The 20212-nt window shown below is 39.0% G+C and overlaps 1 protein-coding gene across 4 annotated transcripts in view; it reads left to right on the forward strand.

Moving 5' to 3' along the window:
* Positions 1-20212, forward strand: part of DOCK10 (dedicator of cytokinesis 10) — a 142931-nt gene that overhangs the window by 98129 nt on the left and 24590 nt on the right. For all 4 annotated transcript variants that reach the window (XM_079315255.1, XM_079315254.1, XM_079315257.1 and 1 more), the window contains exons 20-37: positions 1728-1851; positions 2002-2123; positions 2785-2871; positions 3411-3503; positions 5226-5344; positions 7678-7747; positions 10796-10909; positions 11977-12048; positions 12451-12597; positions 13476-13559; positions 16214-16310; positions 16856-16900; positions 17345-17520; positions 17656-17772; positions 18760-18871; positions 19584-19705; positions 19789-19903; positions 20063-20129. In XM_079315255.1, the coding sequence (XP_079171381.1) occupies positions 1728-1851; positions 2002-2123; positions 2785-2871; positions 3411-3503; positions 5226-5344; positions 7678-7747; positions 10796-10909; positions 11977-12048; positions 12451-12597; positions 13476-13559; positions 16214-16310; positions 16856-16900; positions 17345-17520; positions 17656-17772; positions 18760-18871; positions 19584-19705; positions 19789-19903; positions 20063-20129 (1883 nt within the window). The remainder of the gene's footprint in view (positions 1-1727; positions 1852-2001; positions 2124-2784; positions 2872-3410; positions 3504-5225; positions 5345-7677; positions 7748-10795; positions 10910-11976; positions 12049-12450; positions 12598-13475; positions 13560-16213; positions 16311-16855; positions 16901-17344; positions 17521-17655; positions 17773-18759; positions 18872-19583; positions 19706-19788; positions 19904-20062; positions 20130-20212) is intronic.

Consider the following 20212-nt stretch of genomic DNA (forward strand, 5'->3'; position numbering starts at 1 on the left):
TGTAGATTGCCATGCAGGCTCACGTTTTGTTTTCTCTTCTTAAATCAACTCAGTGGATTGTTCCTTTTGTAAGATGTTCTGAGTACAGTTAAGATGCTGCAGAATTAATTAGGAACAGTCCAGCTCTGTAAAATGCACGTCTGGATTACATTAAGGGTCCAGCTGCATCTCTGAATTTAATGGAAACAGTAAACATTATGATGAAGTGTGGAGCCAAGTGTCAGAACAAATCCCTCTCTGACATATAAGATCTGCATTGGGGCATTTTTGTTGATCCAGTGGTTTGAACAGAATGTACAGTGATGTGTGGTGGCTGCAGCAAGTCCTTTAGCTGTGGTGCCTTTGAGGATGCAGATATAGAGTAATTCACATGGTGGCCTTTGCCAAATGTTACTCACATGTGCATCTTTGTTTCACCAAGTGCTGATTCCCCAGGCTTCCTGCAGGTGAACTTAATTTCACCCCATCAGTGTCTGGTGTGTTTGATGGCTTGTGAATGTCAGGTGTCTGTTCTGAATTTTTCACTACTGCTTTATGTGTAATGATGAGACTGGCAAATAGCACATAGTTTACAGTCTGCATTTTCCAAACAGTTCTCCTAGTCAATAAAATTTCCCTTTTCAGTAAAAATTTACTTTGATAAAATTGCTGAGGCAAGATCAGCAGATAATGTACAACTACATATGAAGTATCAATTTTAAGATTCCTGTTTAGGAACTGAGGTGAAACTTAAAGCATTACATTTTCAGAGATTTTTTTTGGGGAGGTTTAACATGTCTGAAAGTGTCCTTGGTGTGATGCTAATGAGCCACTTGGTTTGGGATGATTACTTTCAACCTGAACTTGTTTGAGGAGCTGAGCTCAGATATGAACAGCCAGTTGGGATGGAAGAGGTGTGCACCTGTCCTAAATGTCCCTAGGAAAGCAGGTGCAGAATTTAAAAGAATGTGGGATGTTAAGAAAATTGTCTTAATCTCTGTCTCTGGGTGCCCATTTTATATTTGTGGTTTTGGTATTAGGTTCTTACCCTTAAGCTGATTTAATACTGGAAGCATTTGCCAACGATTTCTAACCCTTACTTTAGCATAGGATTAGCTTGGATAAATTTCATCACAGCTCACAGGAGCAAAGGGTCATTTTTATTAGTTCTTAGGTAACGTGTTCTCATTAGTTTGTATTTTTATCCCAATAGGTTAATAATACCTGAAAACCAGTGTGTAGGATTTCATGGATGGCATGATATGGGGTTTAAGACTCATCAGAAATTTTAAATAGAAGTTTCTTTTCATGTCAGCCTTTATTATTTGGTCTTTGCCATGAAATGATGATGAAGCAGTAATTGAAAAATCATTTTAGTTTTAGTTTGGTCATCCTGAATATATGAGCACAGGGCTGGCTATTTAGGGCTGCTAAAGTGCAGGTGATCACTTCTAAGCAGAGTCCACCACTCTTTAGTTCTGTCTTCTTTCATCTTATGTTCTTTCATCATTAATGAAAATACTCCTCCACAAGACAAAGTGGATAAAAGCTGTTTTAAGTAAAAGTGATGGATGATCATCATAAACAATTTCCTTAAGACAGTATTTCTAATCGTGGAGCAAACATTACCCAATAAAGGCTGGCTGTACTTAGATATCTGTGTAGAGATGTCACTCATTTAGCCCATCTCTGATGCCTGGTTTAATTGATTTTTAAACTAAAATGAGGTGTAACATTTTACATTTCAGGTGAAAATTGAACTTCCCACTCAACTCCATAAGAAACACCACATTCTGTTTTCATTTTATCATGTCACCTGTGATATAAATGCAAAAGCTAATGCCAAAAAGAAAGAGGCTCTGGAGACACCAGGTACCTGTAGTAGAATTATTTTCAATTATAAATATACATTATGTACATTCAAATAAGGATTGCAAAGGTTTTGGCTGGATGTTATTGTTTTCCTGTAAACTTTACAAGCTTGTTTTTCCAAAGAGACTCATCTATTGTTCTTGTGCACAGTGGGGTTTGCCTGGCTCCCTTTGTTGAAAGAGGCCCAGTTGGCTTCCCAGGAGCACCACGTGCCAGTGGCCAGCAGCCTTCCCCCCAACTACCTGAGCCTCCAGGAGCCAGCCAGCACCAAGGTATTCATTCACACCCCCATGCCACTCCAGTGGCACAGAACATTCATTGGCAGGTGGTTTTCATGAGGTCAGACTGCCATTTGCATTTGCTGGGGAGAGTAAATGGTAAATAAGGTTTCTGGTTTAGAATATTCATTTGGATATCACTGGATATAGGAACTAATGTATGCAGCACCTATCTGAACGTCCTACATTGCTGATTCACAGCTGTACATGGGGGGAAAAGTGTGTTTTATATATTCTACTGTGTTATAACTCCTCAAAATGTGAATCAGAATGGTCAAAAAGAACTCTTCACAAACTCAGGCCATATGACATTCATTCTCCAGCTGATGTGATCCACAGTCATGATTCATGCTCTAGTTTTGTGTTGTGATATCATATTTTCCTGCTGATCCAGCCCAGCTTGGATTATTTCTGCCTCCTTGTGTTTGTTTTGCTATTGTCATGAGGACAGGGTGGGGCAGGATCTGGTCCCTTGAATGGCAGCATTGGTCTTGAGCTGCACAGTGGGTTTGTATTGCAGTGATGGTGCTTGTGAAACCACAGCAGCCAGTGCAGTTCATGCACACCCATGCGCAAAGCTGTGCACTGAAAATTTGATGCAAACTTGATTAAGTAGAAAATAGGTGGAAAAATATTGTTGTTTTTGTTTTAACAGCAGATTGGCAGTGATATAAAATGGGTAGACAGTGGGAAACCACTTTTCAGAGTCTCTACTTTCGTTGTATCGACAGTAAATACTCAGGTAAGCCAACATTCCTCTTAGCTCTGTGACCTGCTTACACAAAAAAAAAGTCAGGGGATGTCTGAAAGGGGTTTTAAAATCTTGCATTAATTTCTTTCTATAACATTTAAAGTTTATTTCGGTGCAGAAAGGCACAATGCCAATGATGGAATACAGACTTGCACAATTCAAGGAAAAATAAAAATTATTTAAGATTATACCAATAGAAAAATTGTGGAATATCAGTTTAAACAGAAAAAAAAAAATATAAATACCAGGAAGAAAATAAAAAATCTGGCCTTTGAAATCCCTTAGGTTGTGAGGAAAAAGTTAATCACTCACAGCAGTGAAAAAGAATTGGTCAAAGCACCTGGAATTTAGCAAGCTGTGCTGGCCCATGGTTTGGACTCAATAAATTGATTTTCTTTCTGTGACTCCAGTGTAACATGGTGGAGACCAAGTGTGTTCATGGGTGTCATGGGTGATTGCTGTAACCAATTTCTGGCACTAAAATATAATCATCTACAGTATACATTAATGTGAATGTTTCCTATTTTTAGGATCCATACCTGAATAACTTTTTCCATCAGTGCCAGGAAAGGGAAAAGGATTTGTCTCAGCCTCCTACCTCAAAATTTATCAATTCTTGTAAGGTAAAGTAGCCTGCAATGCAAATTGTACTATACAGCTGTATTTAGGGTTTTCTCTCAGTTGATCCCCTACTGCAGAGTTCTAACCATGGCACAGGTTTACCAGGAGGCAGAGGGTCTGTGACAGCTCCAGTCAGATGGACTTGATGTGACAGATGCCCTGCTGTCACTGCTGCCTCCCATCCCCTCTCATCTAGAGCAGGGCTGCATCTGCCCCAGCAGCTCTGCTGACCCAGCTCAGATCCCTTAGGGGATGAGGGAATGTTGCTCCAGTAATGTCTGGGAAGGGAGCTGCAGTGTTCCTGATAATCCTCTCTTGCCTTAAAAACTTCTGTCCTTACCTCCTCTAAAAACCTGGGTGCTATTCAGAGGGCTACTCAGGGAATTTGCTGTGTTTATAAATCAAGGGTGCTTGTTGCCTGTCAAGTTTTTTGAAATCAGAAAGAACATCTGCAAAGACAAAGCAAGAGCTGCATTAAATGTGCCTGTATTCAGTAGAGGTCAAAACCTGTGAGAAGGGAGGAGTATGACAAGTAAATGAGAGGAGCAGCAGGTAAATGTAAGGCTCTAATTCTTTACTTGTTCATGAGTGTTGAAATCCAGAGTTCTTCCAGTGCACCGTGCTTGTGGAATGTTAACAGACAGATAAGCATGAAAACTGAAGGCAGATGTGACTCTGTTCCATCTCTGAACTGATTGAACCATCATAAATATGACATTTATTATATTTCCTTTTAGCACTCTGTAAAATCCAGCAGGTGTTTGGGGTTTAGATGTTTCCACCATGTAGGTGCTTTTCCTGTATGAGTGTATACCTTAATCAGGTACAGGCTGCTTGGGAAGAGATTTTTCTTTAAGAATGAAAGAATAGGTTCCAATAAATCATGGTAGTTCTCTGGACAAATCCATAAGGATGGCCACTACTTTTGTTTGTAGATGCAGGTCTACCTGCAGATCTGAAGAGTGGCTTTGTTTTCAAATGCTGTCTTGATTTAAAGAAATTATTAAGGTGTGTATTCACAAGTCAAAGCATCAGTGTTGTTTAGAAGGTTGTACCTCTACAGAATGAAATCCTAAATAATTTTTGGAAAGCCATTGAGCATAATGGGCAAAGTTTAGGAATCCATAAAAGCTTTACAGCTTTCTTGACAGTAAGCTGGTTGACTAAACCATCAGAATTGCACCATTCTTTATCTGCTGTTTGTAGTTCACATTTTAAAAATATTCCAGTGGATTTATTAGAAAACAGAGACAACATTATATGCAACAAGGAATCAACTATGCAATATAATTACAGACTAAGTAATCTTCTCCAATGTATTTGCTTTTATTTATAAATTGCTAGTACCTTTGTTAGAAGTTCTGTAATGATTTGGAAATACCTGAAACAAAAATCTAGGGAAAATTCAAAGGAGTTTGTTAATTTTTTATTAAAAACTCAATACATTTCTTGGTTGGAGAAGATAAAATGTCAGGTTGTTAATACCAATTTTTTTTTTTTTTTTTTTGCCCTTAAGTCAGTTTAGCACAGAATACTGGAATCCTGAAATTTGGACAATATTTAAGTTGTGTAATATTTAAAACAAGCTTCATGGGGAACCAGTTCTCTACTTAGCTGACCTGTTTTCCCTCTGCTGTTACACCAGTGGCTGCACTGCATGGCACCTGTCTGCTTTCATTGCTTATATCAAAAGTCTCTGACTTTCTTTCTTACCTCCCTTACAGAATTTGTTGAGGATTGAGAAGATCCATGTGATTATGAATTTTCTTCCTGTAGTCCTGAACCAGCTCTTCTGGGTTTTGGTGCAAAACAATGATGATGAAGTTACAACAGCTGTGACCAGGTACAGAATTCCCTCAGATGCAGATGTTGGTGTAGTTATAGCTGCTCTATGACATTTAGGCTTCAATAGGTGAGAATGCTGCTTCCCCTTAGCACTGGGCTCTGCAAATAACACATGGAAATTTTGGTATCATGGTGGCTGGAAATCACTGACTGTGGTGGACATGTCTCTGTGCCCTGAGACAATCCTAGGGGAAGGTCTCATTCCTGAGCAGCCAAGAGCTTCCTGACAAAGCTGAGTTTCTACCTTGGTTTGTGTTTGGTTTGACATGGTGTTCAGCACAGGAAGAGCTCAGCAGCTTGCTGCATCCAGTGTAGAGTCAAACAACCAGGTCACACCATTTAGGGCATTTTTTAATTAGAATATATCAGCAATAACTGAAAAGCTATAGAAGCATTTTCCAGAAAGCAGGCAAACAACTGCAATGATTTGCTGAGTCTCTCACCCCTCACATAATCAAATTGTCTTTATTGATGCTGTTAATCAGGGCAGCAAGAAAAAAAAAAAAAACTGGAGAGATTATTATTATTGGTCTCTGCAGGAGGGCAGAAAGTTGTGTTGTATTTGCTTGTGGCCATAGTGGTGTTTTTGTTGTACTTCCTCCAGTAGCTAAACATGGGAACTACAATACTGCTGGTAGGAAAAAATTACAGCTGTCCTCTGCAGCCCTGTTAGACTGATCTGCTGTCAGTATTCTTTCTTTGATTCCAGAGATTGTGCTTCAGAATTAGTTCTTGAAGAACAATTAGTTAGGGAAACTTAAAGAAACAGGGAAGCAGAGTTCCCCATCTTAGCCTTGGAAAGCTAAGCTTCAATATGCTTTATCAAAGGATCATAGCATTTTCAGGGCAAAGTTCCAGTTTTGCCACAGCTGGGTATGAGGATTAAAAGATCCTTTCCTCACAAGTGTGATTTCATCACTGCACACTGGTTTTAAAGGGGAAGAGGCCAGCAGACCTTTGCTGGGGACACCTTTGTGGCCAGCAAATCAACTGATGTTAAGTCCAGAGAAGATGATGAATTCTGTCCCAGGGTAGAATTTCAGCATCAGTTAACTGACTAGAAAAATGCTGTAGAAGAAGCAGCTGTTTAAAATACAGTTTTAATGATTAGATGGAAAAACGGAAGGATGTTATTTTTCTTCCCTGCTTCAAATTTTGGCTATACACACACCTGGCCCAAAAAAAATTGAAAGGGGAAAAAAAGAGGGATTCTCAGTGTTTTTCTAGCATATGTGGTGTCTTGTCTTTTGTGCTGGCAGAGCTGCCAGTGGGAATATGCATGTTTGCTGTGTCTGTCGTTCATTGACGTGTCCTACATATAGACACTGTGTTTTGTTCTGAATAGCTTGAAGCAGCTTGTGTTGAACTTACTAAAAGCAACAACAGAATGAGAGCATGGATTGGCTCATGTGTTGGGGAGAAAACATTATTCCTTTTATACTCATGGTTATTTACTTGTCTGGAGGCCCAGTTGTGTCATCATTTCCCTGTCACGTTTTTGCCAGAACTCATTTCTGTTTCAAATCAGAATGAAGGTTAAAAGATCAGAATGGGCACAGTTAATTCTGTCATGGCTTTTGTGTTTTGCTACAAGTTTTACTTCTCCTACTAACAGCAATATATGAGATATGTTAAAAATACTTAAGGGACTTAGAAAGCTTTTGGATCCAATAATAAGAATTGCCAGAAGACACTCAAATCACCAAGTTAGTCAAAGGGAGTACTTGTATGTGTCTGTCAAGTGTATTATTAATCTATTTTAGTCATACTGTTACTACGCCTATTCCTAAATTCTTTCACATAAAAATAAGATTCTAAAATTGGACAGTCTTTACTACATTAAGTATCCTGAAAAAAACGAACTCAATAATCAAAAGGAAAGGATATGGTCAAATTGAAGACTTCTTGCCTAGATTTTTGTTTTCTGGAACAGGAGGATCTCAAAGATGGTCCATGTATGAATTGAAGAGAAAACTCTACTGCAGTTCTCAGTTTCACATAGTTAAATTTTGTTTCCTACTGTTTGTTGGAGCTCAGGTTTTGAGTGTGAGTGCTGGTGTGGTCCAGGCAATTTTCTTCCCTGTTGCTGATCCTCAAGCTTGTCTGTGGTCTCTCCATGTGTCCAGCCTCTCCTTGCAGTGCTGGAAAGCCCAAGAAATGACTGGCTTTTCCCAGTGGACAGATTTTGCACATGTTAATCATCATTTGGATCACATCCCTCATGCACTGTTTTACAGAGCTTACAGAAACAGGACAGTGTGGCTATCAGGTAGACTTTCTCTGCCATATGACACAAAATAGCTCAGTTTTTGTTGTTCTTTTATCTTGCAGAGTTCTTACCAACATTGTTGCCAAGTGCCACGAAGAACAACTAGATAACTGCATCAATTCTTATGTGACGGTATGGCCAGTGTTGGAATGTTAATGGTTTGGGGAGAAATGGGTTGGGCTTGGTGGTTTTGTGGGGTTTTTTCCTGTTTACTCTTAGTTGTACTTGTTTGTAGCTTTTTCTGCATTAGCATCATAACTTTCTGCCACTGAGAGATTCTGGTTAAGAAACTTTAAAACTCTTCTATTGAGGACAAGCAGCTGCTCAGGTCTCTGCTGCTGCAGCTTTTTTTTTTTTTTTTTTTTTTTTTTGCCATAGAACACCAAGTTGAGCAACCACAGGAGGGAGAAGCTGCAGTGCATCCAGCTAATAACTAGAACTCATATTTTAGAACCAAAACCTGGTGCAGATGTATTACCACTGAGCTTTTAGGAGTGTAGGGTCAGTCTTTGTGAAATGATGCTAGGCAGAGAATTTCCCACTATGCAGGATTTGAGAGAAGGGAAGGGGTGATAACATGAAAGATCATGAAACTTCCACTAGATAGATGTCAGTGAGAGACATTTGATGCTGCTTGCAGTCTGCAGCACTCCTCTTGACTGTGATGAGATTTATCACTGTAAAATTTCTGTCCATCTATGTTATACAGGTACAGGTTGCCCTTCTAAGGTGATCCCTTAGAATCCTTTTCCTTTCAATCCCTTGAAAAGCATCCACAAGTAGCAATTTTTGTCAGTGAGGTACTTCTGGGTGCTCTTCATGTCTGCCAGATGGCTTCATGTCTCTTAGGAAGCTATAGCTTTGTAACTAAACTTTTGATTATAAAATAATTATTTTAGTCTCAAGATCCCTTGTTTTTGCATGTACTGTTGTACATAAATTCTTTCCTCGTCTGTGAAATTCTCATTCTATGTATTTTCCCTGTTTCTTCTGCCTTTTTTAATCCATTATTGTTTTGAAGACTAGAATATATATGGGTAGGTACTGTGTATGGAGTTTGCTTCAGGGAAATCTGTAGTATTACTTAAAAAACCAAAGGAGTGGCCTCTTTAAAGTTGGTCTCCTTGTCATCTTTATCAGTTGGACATTCATTAAATGAGTATGTACAATGCTGTTGGCCAGCAACTATCTCATCATCAATGCACTTGGGTAACACCTTTATAAGCTGAGAGTTTTATGAAGCAGAGTTTATAAGCAGAAGCACAAATTAACTGCATCTACTGGCATGGACAGAAAAATCCATAGACAAGCAAACCCCATTAAGGGTGCTACACTTATTATTCCCTTCCCTGGCCTTTGTTGTTTTCCCTCTTTTAATTGCCATGAAGAGGGATGGTAAATTTTGTTCTAGTCACGCTTGATGAATCAGTAGTGAGAAATTTTTAATAGCTTGGAGTGTTATATTTGCTGACTTATCTATGCATTTCATAGAGCAGAGTAGAGGAGAATTGAAGGGTATTCAAGGAGCTGAAGGAAATATTGCCATTGTTTTGCTTGTCTTCCTCTGATCAGTGGTGACAGAACTAATGGAGATCATAATAGCAATGAGAGATCCTCACAGTCATGGAAAGAAACTATGAGAGGCAAAGAGTTGTGTGGAGTGCTGTCTGTGATGACATCTTGCTTCACTGTGCAACAAGTAGCTGTTAGAAAATGCATTTCATTTGTGGGTGATGAGTATTATTTGTGACATAAGCATGGAGGGAAGTGTTTCACTTTAGGAATAAAGTGAAAACAAATACAGTCCTGATAAACTGGAGACTTTAGTATGTTCATGGGTAAAAATATGAAAACATGATAGAGATTAGGCTGCTAAATGGGAAAACATTTTAGTTTCAGTGTTGACAACTGTTGATTGATATTCACATGGCGTGGATTTCCTTTCCTACTTTATGAAGCATGTGTCTACAGGTCATGCACCTCAACCTCTGAATAGTTCAGTTTGTCTCAGGTACCCCAATTTAAGCACAGAAAAATTCTGCTGAGGTCCTGCAGAGCTCTTCAGGCTCCAAAATAAATAACCAATGTAACATTTAAATGTAGTTAATTAAACGGGCATTAAAACCTCTTCTACTCAATAACTTTTCAAAACTGCAGTAGATATCTCCTGCATGACCAGCTAATAATCCTTGAAACTACAGGTGATCATTAAGTCACACCATAAATCCATTTAGCCTGTTTTCTCATTTCCAGCAGCAGTCAAAACCCAATAACTGGTAATCTCTTTGTTTTCCATCTGTAAGGAAACAAATACCTACTTTACAAATGCTGTTTTGGGAATAAGTAAGTTGAGAATTGTGACTCACAATGCAGCAATAATGTGAGATTACACTGACTTAAATAACTGGACCCAGAAGTGCCAAACTGCACAGGGAGAGGCTTATGGCATCTGCTGTAGAAACAAAGCTGAATATTAATCACTTGTTTTCAAGAGATGTTTATTTTGCCAACCTGCTTATATTGAAAAGAGTTTTTTATCCCATCTGATGCCCTATCAGAGCTGTTGCTTTAGGGAAGGTAGAGTGGTACCAAATTATTAGCTTCAATTATTGAATACTCATGGTAGTTTTATGAGTTCCTAGCATCTTGGTAGGTAAATTCCTCCCTTGAGGGCTCAGTTTCTACAAGGGGTATTGTTTTGCCCATGAGAGAGCTGCAGTGCTGCTCTACACCTTTCAGGATGAAGAGTTGTGACCAGCTCTGAGTGAAAGGTCACCTGGACTAAGTGGGTGAAAACCCTCCACACTTCCTTTGCAGGTTTTTGTTTTTTTTTTTTCCCAGCTGAAATGGCTTGAAAGGCAGTTTGGAGGTGTCAGAATCCTATCACCTATTGAAAAGTAAATCAGTGCTGATTTTAAGCAGAATTTCCTCTTAATTCACATTAAGCTGAAATCAACAGAAAGCTGTGTTTAAAACTGAGGTTTTGTAGAGGAGCAGTGTTGTGCCATTGCTGCCAGGGAAATTAAACTTTACATGAATGAATTGTTCAGTAAAGATCTTCTGACAGCAAAGTTTGTCAGCTGCTAGTGGTACACAAATAATTTATCATCTCCTGCTGAGGCATTTTGTATTTATTTTAATGCATATTTTGAAAGTTTTCCTTTTTTCTCTCTTCCTCAGTATGTGTTCAGGACCAAATCATTTGATGAAAGAACTGTCCATGAGGAGCTATCCAAGAATGTGACTGGTCTGCTGAAGTCAAATGAACAAGTAACTGTGAAACAGGTTTTAAAGGTGAATGATAGCTTGAATTAGCACATTTGTAGTTTTCCTATTGGCTTTCTGCCTGAAACTCACTTATCTCTTTCTCCTCTTCATTTTCCCTGTGTGACTTTGTGCAAATCACATCCTGCAGTGATTCAAGAGTCAGACTTAGCAGAGCTGCTGCAGGTTCTCAGCATACAATGTATCCCAATATGCTGTGGTTTGCATAATAAAATTCCTCCTATCTATTACAGCTCAGTCAGAACCTGAGACCTAGTTCTTACACAGTATGATGTGGGCAATTAGTTTTAGGATACTCTGTTTTAATTTTTGACTTGGAAGATGCAGGGAAAATACTGATCTGTTTGAAATTTATACATCTGTTAGGTCTCTCTCTGAGCCTCTGGTTATGGTGCAAGAGCTACCCAGTCCAGCTCAGGAATTCCCAGAGGCAAAAATGTGTTCTCCTGTTTAAAATGAATCAGTTCTGATTTTCCTTATTGAGCTATTAGCAAAATAAATAGTCTGAAAAAAGCAGAAAACCTGCAGAAATCCTGGGCTATAAAAAAGTGCTTGTGATTGAGTTTGTTGTGGGGTGGTTTGGGGTTTTTTTTCAATGTGTAAGCTTTTGGAGTGTATTTGTTTCACATATATCCAGAGATATCAATCTGTATTGTACTTATTCAGTATTTCAAATGGTATTTGAAGAGCCACTCTGCTCAAGTACATCTTATTCTGTGCCAAATTACCCATCTGTTGGAACTCACAAGGCAAGTTATTCTCTGCAGTTCTCTGCATCACACCTTTCTGCCAGTTCCCTGCAAGCAAACCATTCAGTAGGAATGGGGAGTTTGTGGAGTGGTGCTTGGAAGCTCCTTATTGCAAAAAGCCAGAGTGAGAAAATGCCTGAGATGGCTTCACCTCTCTCAAGGACATGATCCAGTGGTACTCAAATCCATGGCACTTAGATTTTTAAATTTGTCACATAGTATTTAACACTGTGCATTACTGAGGCAATCCATCTATAAGGGATGGTAATGCATCATAACGTGCTTATCAGGTAATCATTATTAATTCACTCTTTTCCTTTTGAACAGCATTCCTGGTTCTTCTTTGCAGTCATCTTAAAATCAATGGCACAGCACTTGGTTGATACAAACAAAACAAAGGTAAGTTTATATGCAAAATCTCTTAGGAAAAATATAAATTGCAGAGTCCTGGCAAATACACTTGTATATACTTGAACTTTACTGCTTGACTGGCCAATAAAATAAATCCTGTGGTACTTGATAAAATATTTGGTTGACCTATGAAAACATTATATTACCTGCTAGGCTCCAATCTGTTCTTGATTGTACAAAGATAGATTGAGGATAGGTTAAGGATATATTTCTCTTTCCTATGGACCAGGTTCTTCTGTTTGGAGTTTGTACTTAGAATGGATCCATAAAACTCTAGGAATATTTTTATTCTAAGTTGAATAGCCTGTGGTTTACTGACTTTATTCTTGGCCTGAATGTTTGATGTGCAACATCCTGCACTCTTAAGTTGATGATCTGTTCTCTGCTTAGGTTTCTCGAACTCAGAGGTTTCCAGAATCATTTCAAACTGAGCTGGACACACTTGTGATGGTTTTGGCAGACCATGTTGTTTGGAAGTACAAAGATGCTCTTGAGGAGACCAAGAATGCAAACTGCAGCACTGCCAAATTTCTCAAGGTGAGATGTTCTGTCATTACAGCACGTGAACTTATTTCCCCATATTTAATACTTACTCCAGACTAGTCTAGTCTAGTCAAAGGGGAGTAAAACCAATTCTGAGTGAATGATGGCTCAATTTCCAAGTTCTGTGGTGACTGATTATTCAGTTTTCTATGGCCTTTGGTCTTTGAGGATGCAAAAGCTTCATTTAAATCTGCTCTAAAGCAATTGTAATTCATTTCTGTCTATGCTCTTCAAGAGTCGAAGTTTTCAAGTTTTGCAGATTCCTACATTATATTCATATAGGTAAAGCATTTGGTTTGAATGTGTGTAGCAGAAGGCTTTGCTGGTTTTGCAGAGCTCTGGAGCTGCAGAGAAGGGAATTCAAGATTGCATTCTCTACCCTGTGGGTTGACCCTGCAAGGAAAACATGTCAGTGACTGCAGAACCAAGTCCCTCAAAGCCTTTATACCTGCTGTCAATTTAGCCCCACCAGTCAGGAAGCAGTGGTGTCCCAGAGAGAGAACACAGCTCACACACAGCACTGTGGCTGGACTGACTCCCCACCATCCCTGCCCTGTCACTGAGGGAGATGCTCAGCTCAGCTCCCACCACCTGCCACCTCCAGTGATGGATGCAGTGCTGCCATGCAGGAGCCACTGCAGGAGTCACTGGTTACTTTAGGCTGCAGACACAGATTAATTCTTTATTACTGAAAATAAATATAAAAACCAAAGGAGAGCACCAGGTTCCTGATGTTCCTTGACCTGCCTAAGACTTACCTCATCTGTGCACGATTCCAGTGTACAGGTGACACAAAGTGATCAGCCAGGTAACTGAGGCCATGTATTGGATTTTTTCCTATAAAACACTAATTCATTTTCCCCCTTTCTTAGCGCTGTTTTACATTTATGGATCGTGGATTTGTGTTCAGGATGGTCAACAACTATATAAGTATGTTTGGAACTGGAGATAACAAGGTATGGCTCTGATTTATTTGTCTGTGTCTGTTTAGTCTAAAGTGATTGACTAGCAGAGTATATTTTTATATTGAAACTCTTTATGAATCCATGATTTCACCAGGCTTAGAATGCAAGTCAATGAAAATATTTAGAGTAAATATAAATTGAATCCTCCTGGGTTTAATCCATGTGTCCCCTTCTCTGGGAGTAAATAGCCATGTTCAAACAACTACTCAGTGAGACCTGCAAGACCAGACTCTGCACTGCTCAGACCAAAGAATCCAAAAGACTGAATTTAAGCTTTAATTCTTTGAAGGTACACTTGTCTGTAAGTATCTTCAGAAGTTGGCAGTAATTTTCTTTGAGGAGAATAAAGTAAGAGCATATGAAAAAGTTATCATTGTGTAAACTCAAGTGAGACTGTAACATCTTTACTTTGTGTGAATGCCATGCTCTTACCTCATTGATGATGCAAGAAGCCAAATCTGCTCCAAATTAATCTGTGCTGGCTATGAGGAAAATTCCCTGCAGCCTGAATTTCTTCTGTAATACCTGCAGTAGTCACTGATAAATTTTGAACAATTAATTTAAAACAGCGAGAGGTCCCTGAATTTTTCAGCATGACTCCTTTGCTCTTCATCCACCAGGATTAGTCACAGCTTTTTCTCTTCTATGCCAGAGTTTGAGTGTGTATATATATATATATAGTAACACAATGTAGTCAAGATATAAACTTTGAATGATTCATCTTTCCCCAAAAAGCTCACAAAGCTTTTGTCCATTAACTTTTTATAATTCTTTACTAGTAATATGTGCATTTGTAGCTAAAGAATGAGATTACTCCAGGTCTGCTTTGCTTTTTACTAAAACCACCTTCATTCTGAACTCAGGTTTTTCACTTAGTCTCTGGAACAGCTGTTGAGTGGTCTCTCAGTTATTAATGTCATAGCCTGAAGTCTGTAATTCTGTAAATAATATTATGCAATCTGAAAACTGCTTCCACATTTCAAACTTCCCTAAATACATTCAACCAGAGAAACAGATGTTTAATTTAAAAAGCCCATTGATGGTCAGTGGAAAAGCCTGAGATGGATCAGTGTGCAGAGCAGCACTTAGCACCTTCTTGGCAGTGAGTGTGTGGACAGTGCCAGCATCCCTCCAGATCCATCTGCCAGCGTGTGTGGGAGCAGGTTCACTGTGGAGTTGTGGCAGATGTGCAGCTGGAGCAGGATTTGTGGCAGAAACAATAGTCACAAAATAAAGTCAGAGATTTCTGACCTCAAGGAGAGAGAGGCCTTGCATCATTTATATTTCAGTCCTATCCTAAGCAAGAGTCAGTCTTCTAAATGTGCTGCAAGATTTCTTTTTGTGTGTTTTTTGCCTCTTTAACTGAGATTACTTATGTATCAAAGAAAAACATACTGCAGTCTGACCTGTCTTTTCAGAAATTTAACAGTGTATGTTGTTGCCTGAATATCTTGTGGGTGTATCAGTCTATAGCAGTGCAATTTGAATTTATTGCAATTCTGGATGAAGCAACATAATTTCTGTTCTGCAGAGATATCCCTTATGGTATTCCGTATTTTGACATTTAAATATTGTTTTGAGAAGCATTTATTCAAAAGTTGAAATACCTCATTAGAAATCAGTTCATTGCTGTGTTCCCTGAAAATGTCACAGTTCCTCTTGGGAAGCACATTTCAGATGTTTCACTTCTTTATTTGCCATTAGCATGTCCAGCTAACATGCTGTATTCCTGAAGAGGTGCTAAAGTGCAATAAAAAATTTTAGGGGAAAATTCCCTGCCATCCCCTACTTGATAGACTCAGAAAAGTGCATGTTCTAGGTATCCCAGCCTGATGATGGCAGCAGAAATGCTACAATTCAATTTTAGTGCAAATGAAAAGACTTGTACAAGTGCTTTTGAGCATTAGGGCACAGTAACCCTGCTGCTGAATGACTGAGAATGACTGCTTGGCCACTGAGGACAATGACATGAGATGATGGAAATAAAATTGTGCTGCTGGAAATGGTGTATTATCTTTATATCTTAATGTCACATCATTACAGAAGGAATTATAAATTCTTGAGGTAGGTGTGAGGCTCCAAAAATTATCTGGATGGCTTCTTTGAAGGGAGATATTAAAGAAATAACAGCAAAGCTATATACTACCCAAATCCCTTGGAGGTGGAACTCATTGGCATCAACAGAGGAAGTTTTTACTACTGTCAGTAAGCACTAGGTGTGACCTGTGTGGCTCAAACTTTATGATTTTTTTTTTTTTTTAAGTAATAATGACTATGATGGTTCAAAATTTCTGTAGACTGGAGAAGATACTTCACTATGATTCAAAGCTCTATTATGTCATCAAAAGACCCAGTGTAGCTTTAAGGATATTTGGTTTGGATCAAGCTTAAGTTTATCACTATATCTTCAATGAAAAATCAAAGTTTACAAATCCAAACAGCTTGTTTGTCTGTGACAAATTATTTTGATAACAGAGATAAAAACCACAGGTTTATTGTTTGTGCAGCTTGGCATAACAAGCTCTAAGTTTTTGTTGTTGGGTGTGAGTGTGAAGTTTGATGTAGAGATAAGTGGGAGTAGACCTGTGTCTCACCATTTTCTGTGTTTTAATGTGAACTGAACTGTTGCCTCTTGTAATTTTCAGACTTTACACCAGTTCAAATTTGACTTTCTCCAAGAAGTCTGTCACCATGAGCACTTTATCCCTCTGTGCCTGCCCATACGGTCTTCAAACATTCCTGGTAAGGCCTCCCTCAGGAGGATTTCTGTACAACACTGAATTGTTGGGAGGTTCAAAGAGCAGATAATAAATAACTCTCTCAAGAGCTGTGCCTGTGCATTAGGCTCAGAAGCCCCAAACAGCTTTTCAGGTGTGGAACTTAAACAGTGTGATAAAAATAACCTAATTTCAGTATGCCTGTAAATAAATTCCACCTCTGGCAGCTCAGTTAGGGGGTGGGAGGTGGAAGCTTTCTCACTGGAACTTTTAACTGGAATTTTTGTGATGACAGATTTACTAAATCAGCAAGGCTACTGCAGTAGCCTTGGGAGGTGGTGAACTAGGAAAGGATTTCAACTGGTACAGTTCAAACAATGGGCTCATCTTCTTTATACCTCAGTCTTCAGCATCAAAAAATGAGTTCAGTTTTGATGCTCAGGGCTCTTTTTAACAGTAGAAGCTGTTTAGTTCAAATTTGGGTCAAATTTTGTTAAAAGTAATTTTTCATTACAAATTATTAAAAAGTGCATTTTTTTTCCCATTTTCTTATGTTTATGAAAAATGAAGACACTGTGACACCTTCAGAATCAGCACAGGAATATCGAACATCAGGTATGAGCAGTATGACTGCATGAGTGAGCAGAATTTTACTTTCACCACTGCCACTGCACTGTGGCAAATCTTTGAAGTTATTTATCATTTTCAGAGGTGGAATTGCTCTCGACCTCTGTGTTTTAGAACTCTTCTAGCTTAGGATATGAGAACAACAATTTGGACTCTGTGCCTCCAAGAAATTAATAGTCTAATGAGCAAGCGGTTGAGATTCTCAAGTGGAAACATGTATAAATCATCTCTTATTACTGAATAGTAAAAGCTGCATGACTTCAAGAGATAACAATATTAGATTAGTTCATTCTGAGAGTTGAAGGAGCAGAATGAGGCAGACCAGGAAATTGAGGTTTAACAATGGATTGAACATTTGGCAAATGAAGGGGTGGGGGGAGGATGTATTAACTTAAATATTAATTTAAACATTCTTGTCCATTCTGTTCCAAGACATTCCGGAGTACACACTGACTAATGAGTTTTGCCGTAAGCATTTCCTAATTGGAGTCCTGCTGAGGGAGGTTGGCTTTGCCTTGCAAGAAGACCAGGATATCAGGCACTTGGCTTTGGCTGTGCTGAAAAACTTGATGGCCAAGCATTCCTTTGATGATCGATACGCAGAGCCGGTAAAGAAACTGTTTGTTCTATTTCATCTGCTTGTTCACACAGTACATGACTAACTAAACATACATGAAACTTCCTTAGCCACTGCTATGTATTTCTTAGTTTCTTGAGGATTATGTTGTATCGTTTATTTTTAGGCCAAACAAGCACAAATTGCAAACCTGTATATGCCACTTTATGGGATGCTTTTGGACAATATGCCAAGGATTTATATGAAAGATATGTTCCTCTTCAATATCAATACTTCCAATCAGGTAATTCATGTGGTTTTTGTTGGTTTGGTTTTTTTTTTGAAGCATTGAAATGAGCAAAGTGAGCCAGTCTGACTGACCCAGTGGGAAGAGGACCAACTACTGATCAGCAGTTAGATAGCAGAATACAGTTCTAAACTTACTGATATATTTTCATCTGCAGAGTTTGATTTGGAAGGTCTCAGTCTGCAGAGCTACCTGCAGAGCCTTGGGGGTCTGTACTGTCAAGGAACAGAATGGGGTTCTGGAACAGACCCAGGACACTGCTGTCCCAGGGCTGGAAATTCAGAGTTAGAGATTTGGAGTCCCAGACAATGTGTGCAGTACTTCTGCCACAGGCTGGGGTGTGAGGGTGTGTCCTTAGGTCAGGAGGCTGGAACACAGTGGTATAAACCTCCCATTGCCCACAGAGTATTTGCAGTATCACTTGGTGTACCCAGAGGTGGCACAATACAACTGAGGGACCATAAGCTACACCAGGAGGCAGAGGGAATGAATAACTGAAGGAGGGAAGGGGTACAGAAACATCATAAAGCAACTTTACTGCCACAGAAAATGTCTGTATAAACTGCACTTCTGGAGGAATATGTTTGTTTCATAGAAGATATGTTATAACCATAATGCTTTAAAAGCTAGAAGCAGATTTCTGCTGGGCTGCTGTGTCTTTCAGTCCTTCCAGCAAATGAGCCCATTTCATTAGAGCATTGCTAATGGCAAGTAATGTTCCTTTCCCAGTGCTGTGTTAATGTTTCAGAACAAACACTAGCTAGACTTGACTAGTCCTTTACAGCTTCCACGATGAGGGAGTCTCATATTGCAGGTAACTTTTCAGCATATTATGGCAAGCCTTGATCCTTTAAGGCTGTCCTGTCAAAACAACTGAAAGTAGGTTCTCAAATTTGGATTCTAAGAAAAGCCTCCTGAGTGTGCTGTCATTATCCAAGTTATGAGTGTTATCACTGGAGCTGGTTCTGTTTCTTTCAAATACAGGGATCCAGGGATGACCTGAGCACAGCTGGAGGGTTTCAGAGCCAGACAGCAATGAAACATGCAAACTCTGTGGACACCTCCTTTTCCAAAGATGTTCTGAACTCTATTGCAGGTACAAGCGACAGACTGAACACACATAGGCAGATCTGTGTGTGTCTCAATCCATTGTGCTTTCTGCTTAGAATTCATGGAGAATATCATTAACTTTCTATACCATGTCTAGGGAAACATGGTATGCAATGTTTCTCTTCCCTTTGGGTGTCTTTGAATTGACTCTCTCTCTTGTGAAGCTGTTCTACTTCCACTGCTTCACTTACTCTCCTGCTTTGGAATGATGCCAGTATTCAGGCTCTAAATCCCTTTGCCTGAGTTCGTTCTTGTAGTTCTGCCTGACTTAAAAATAGTTCCAAGGTTTCTCCTGAAAACTCCTAATGTCTCATGGAGGCAAATATTCATAGTTTTTCCAGACTTAACAGAAGAGTAGAAACATAACTTACTTTGTTCACCACCTCCAAGCCCCATTTCAGAATTCAGGGAAATGAATTCAGGCATCTTTCCACTGATTTTTGTGTCTTTAAGTCAGTTCTCACAGAATGCAACAGGCCATTTTAATGCCATGAAAAATGGCAAACTGAATCATTGTACTTTGACTTGTTGCATGTTTTCAGTACTAAACATACCCATCAATAGCATTGCTATTGGAAGTTCAAAGCACTTGTCTCAATCCAGCATGTGACACATTTTAAGTTCTCCATTTTTTTGGTTAATTTTGTGTATCCATAAATGTTTTAGTTTAGCATGTTTGCTATGACTTTCATTTACAGCCTTTTCATCAATAGCTATCTCTGCAGCAAACCATGCTGACTCCAGAGCTTCCTTAGCAAGTCTTGAATCTAACCCAAGTACCAATGAAAAAAACAGTGAGAGAACTGACACGTGTGAAAAGGTACATGTGCAAATGTTGAAAAGGCTTGCTAGAGGTGGGAGTCCATCATTGTACTCAATGAGTCTTTGCTGTCACCTCAACAGATCATGAGACCTTTGTCTTTGATTGGGTCAACTCTTCGTTTTGACAAGCTGGATCAAGCTGAAACTAGAAGCCTTCTCATGTGCTTCCTTCACATTATGAAAACCATTTCAGAAGGTAAAAACTGTGCACTCAGTTTATGTTGCTGTAAAATACTGTGAGTGCTGAATCCATGTGAACATCAAATTAGAATAATTATCAGAGTATTTTATAGGCTTTGGGCTAAATTTAATTCCTTGTAATGGGTACATAATGTATTTTCATATCTCCCCTTAGATGCACTGATTTCCTACTGGTTGCGAGCACCCTTCTCAGAAATAACAGACTTTTTCAGCATTTTAGAGTAAGTTGGTTTCTTTTTTTGGTCGTTTGATTTTTGTGTTGAATATTGTGTTGAAGTGCTGGCTGCAAACAGTTCCTCTTTGG

The sequence above is a fragment of the Erithacus rubecula genome, assembly GCF_903797595.1.
Source record: "Erithacus rubecula genome assembly, chromosome: 11".
NCBI classification, from domain to species: Eukaryota; Metazoa; Chordata; class Aves; order Passeriformes; family Muscicapidae; genus Erithacus; species Erithacus rubecula.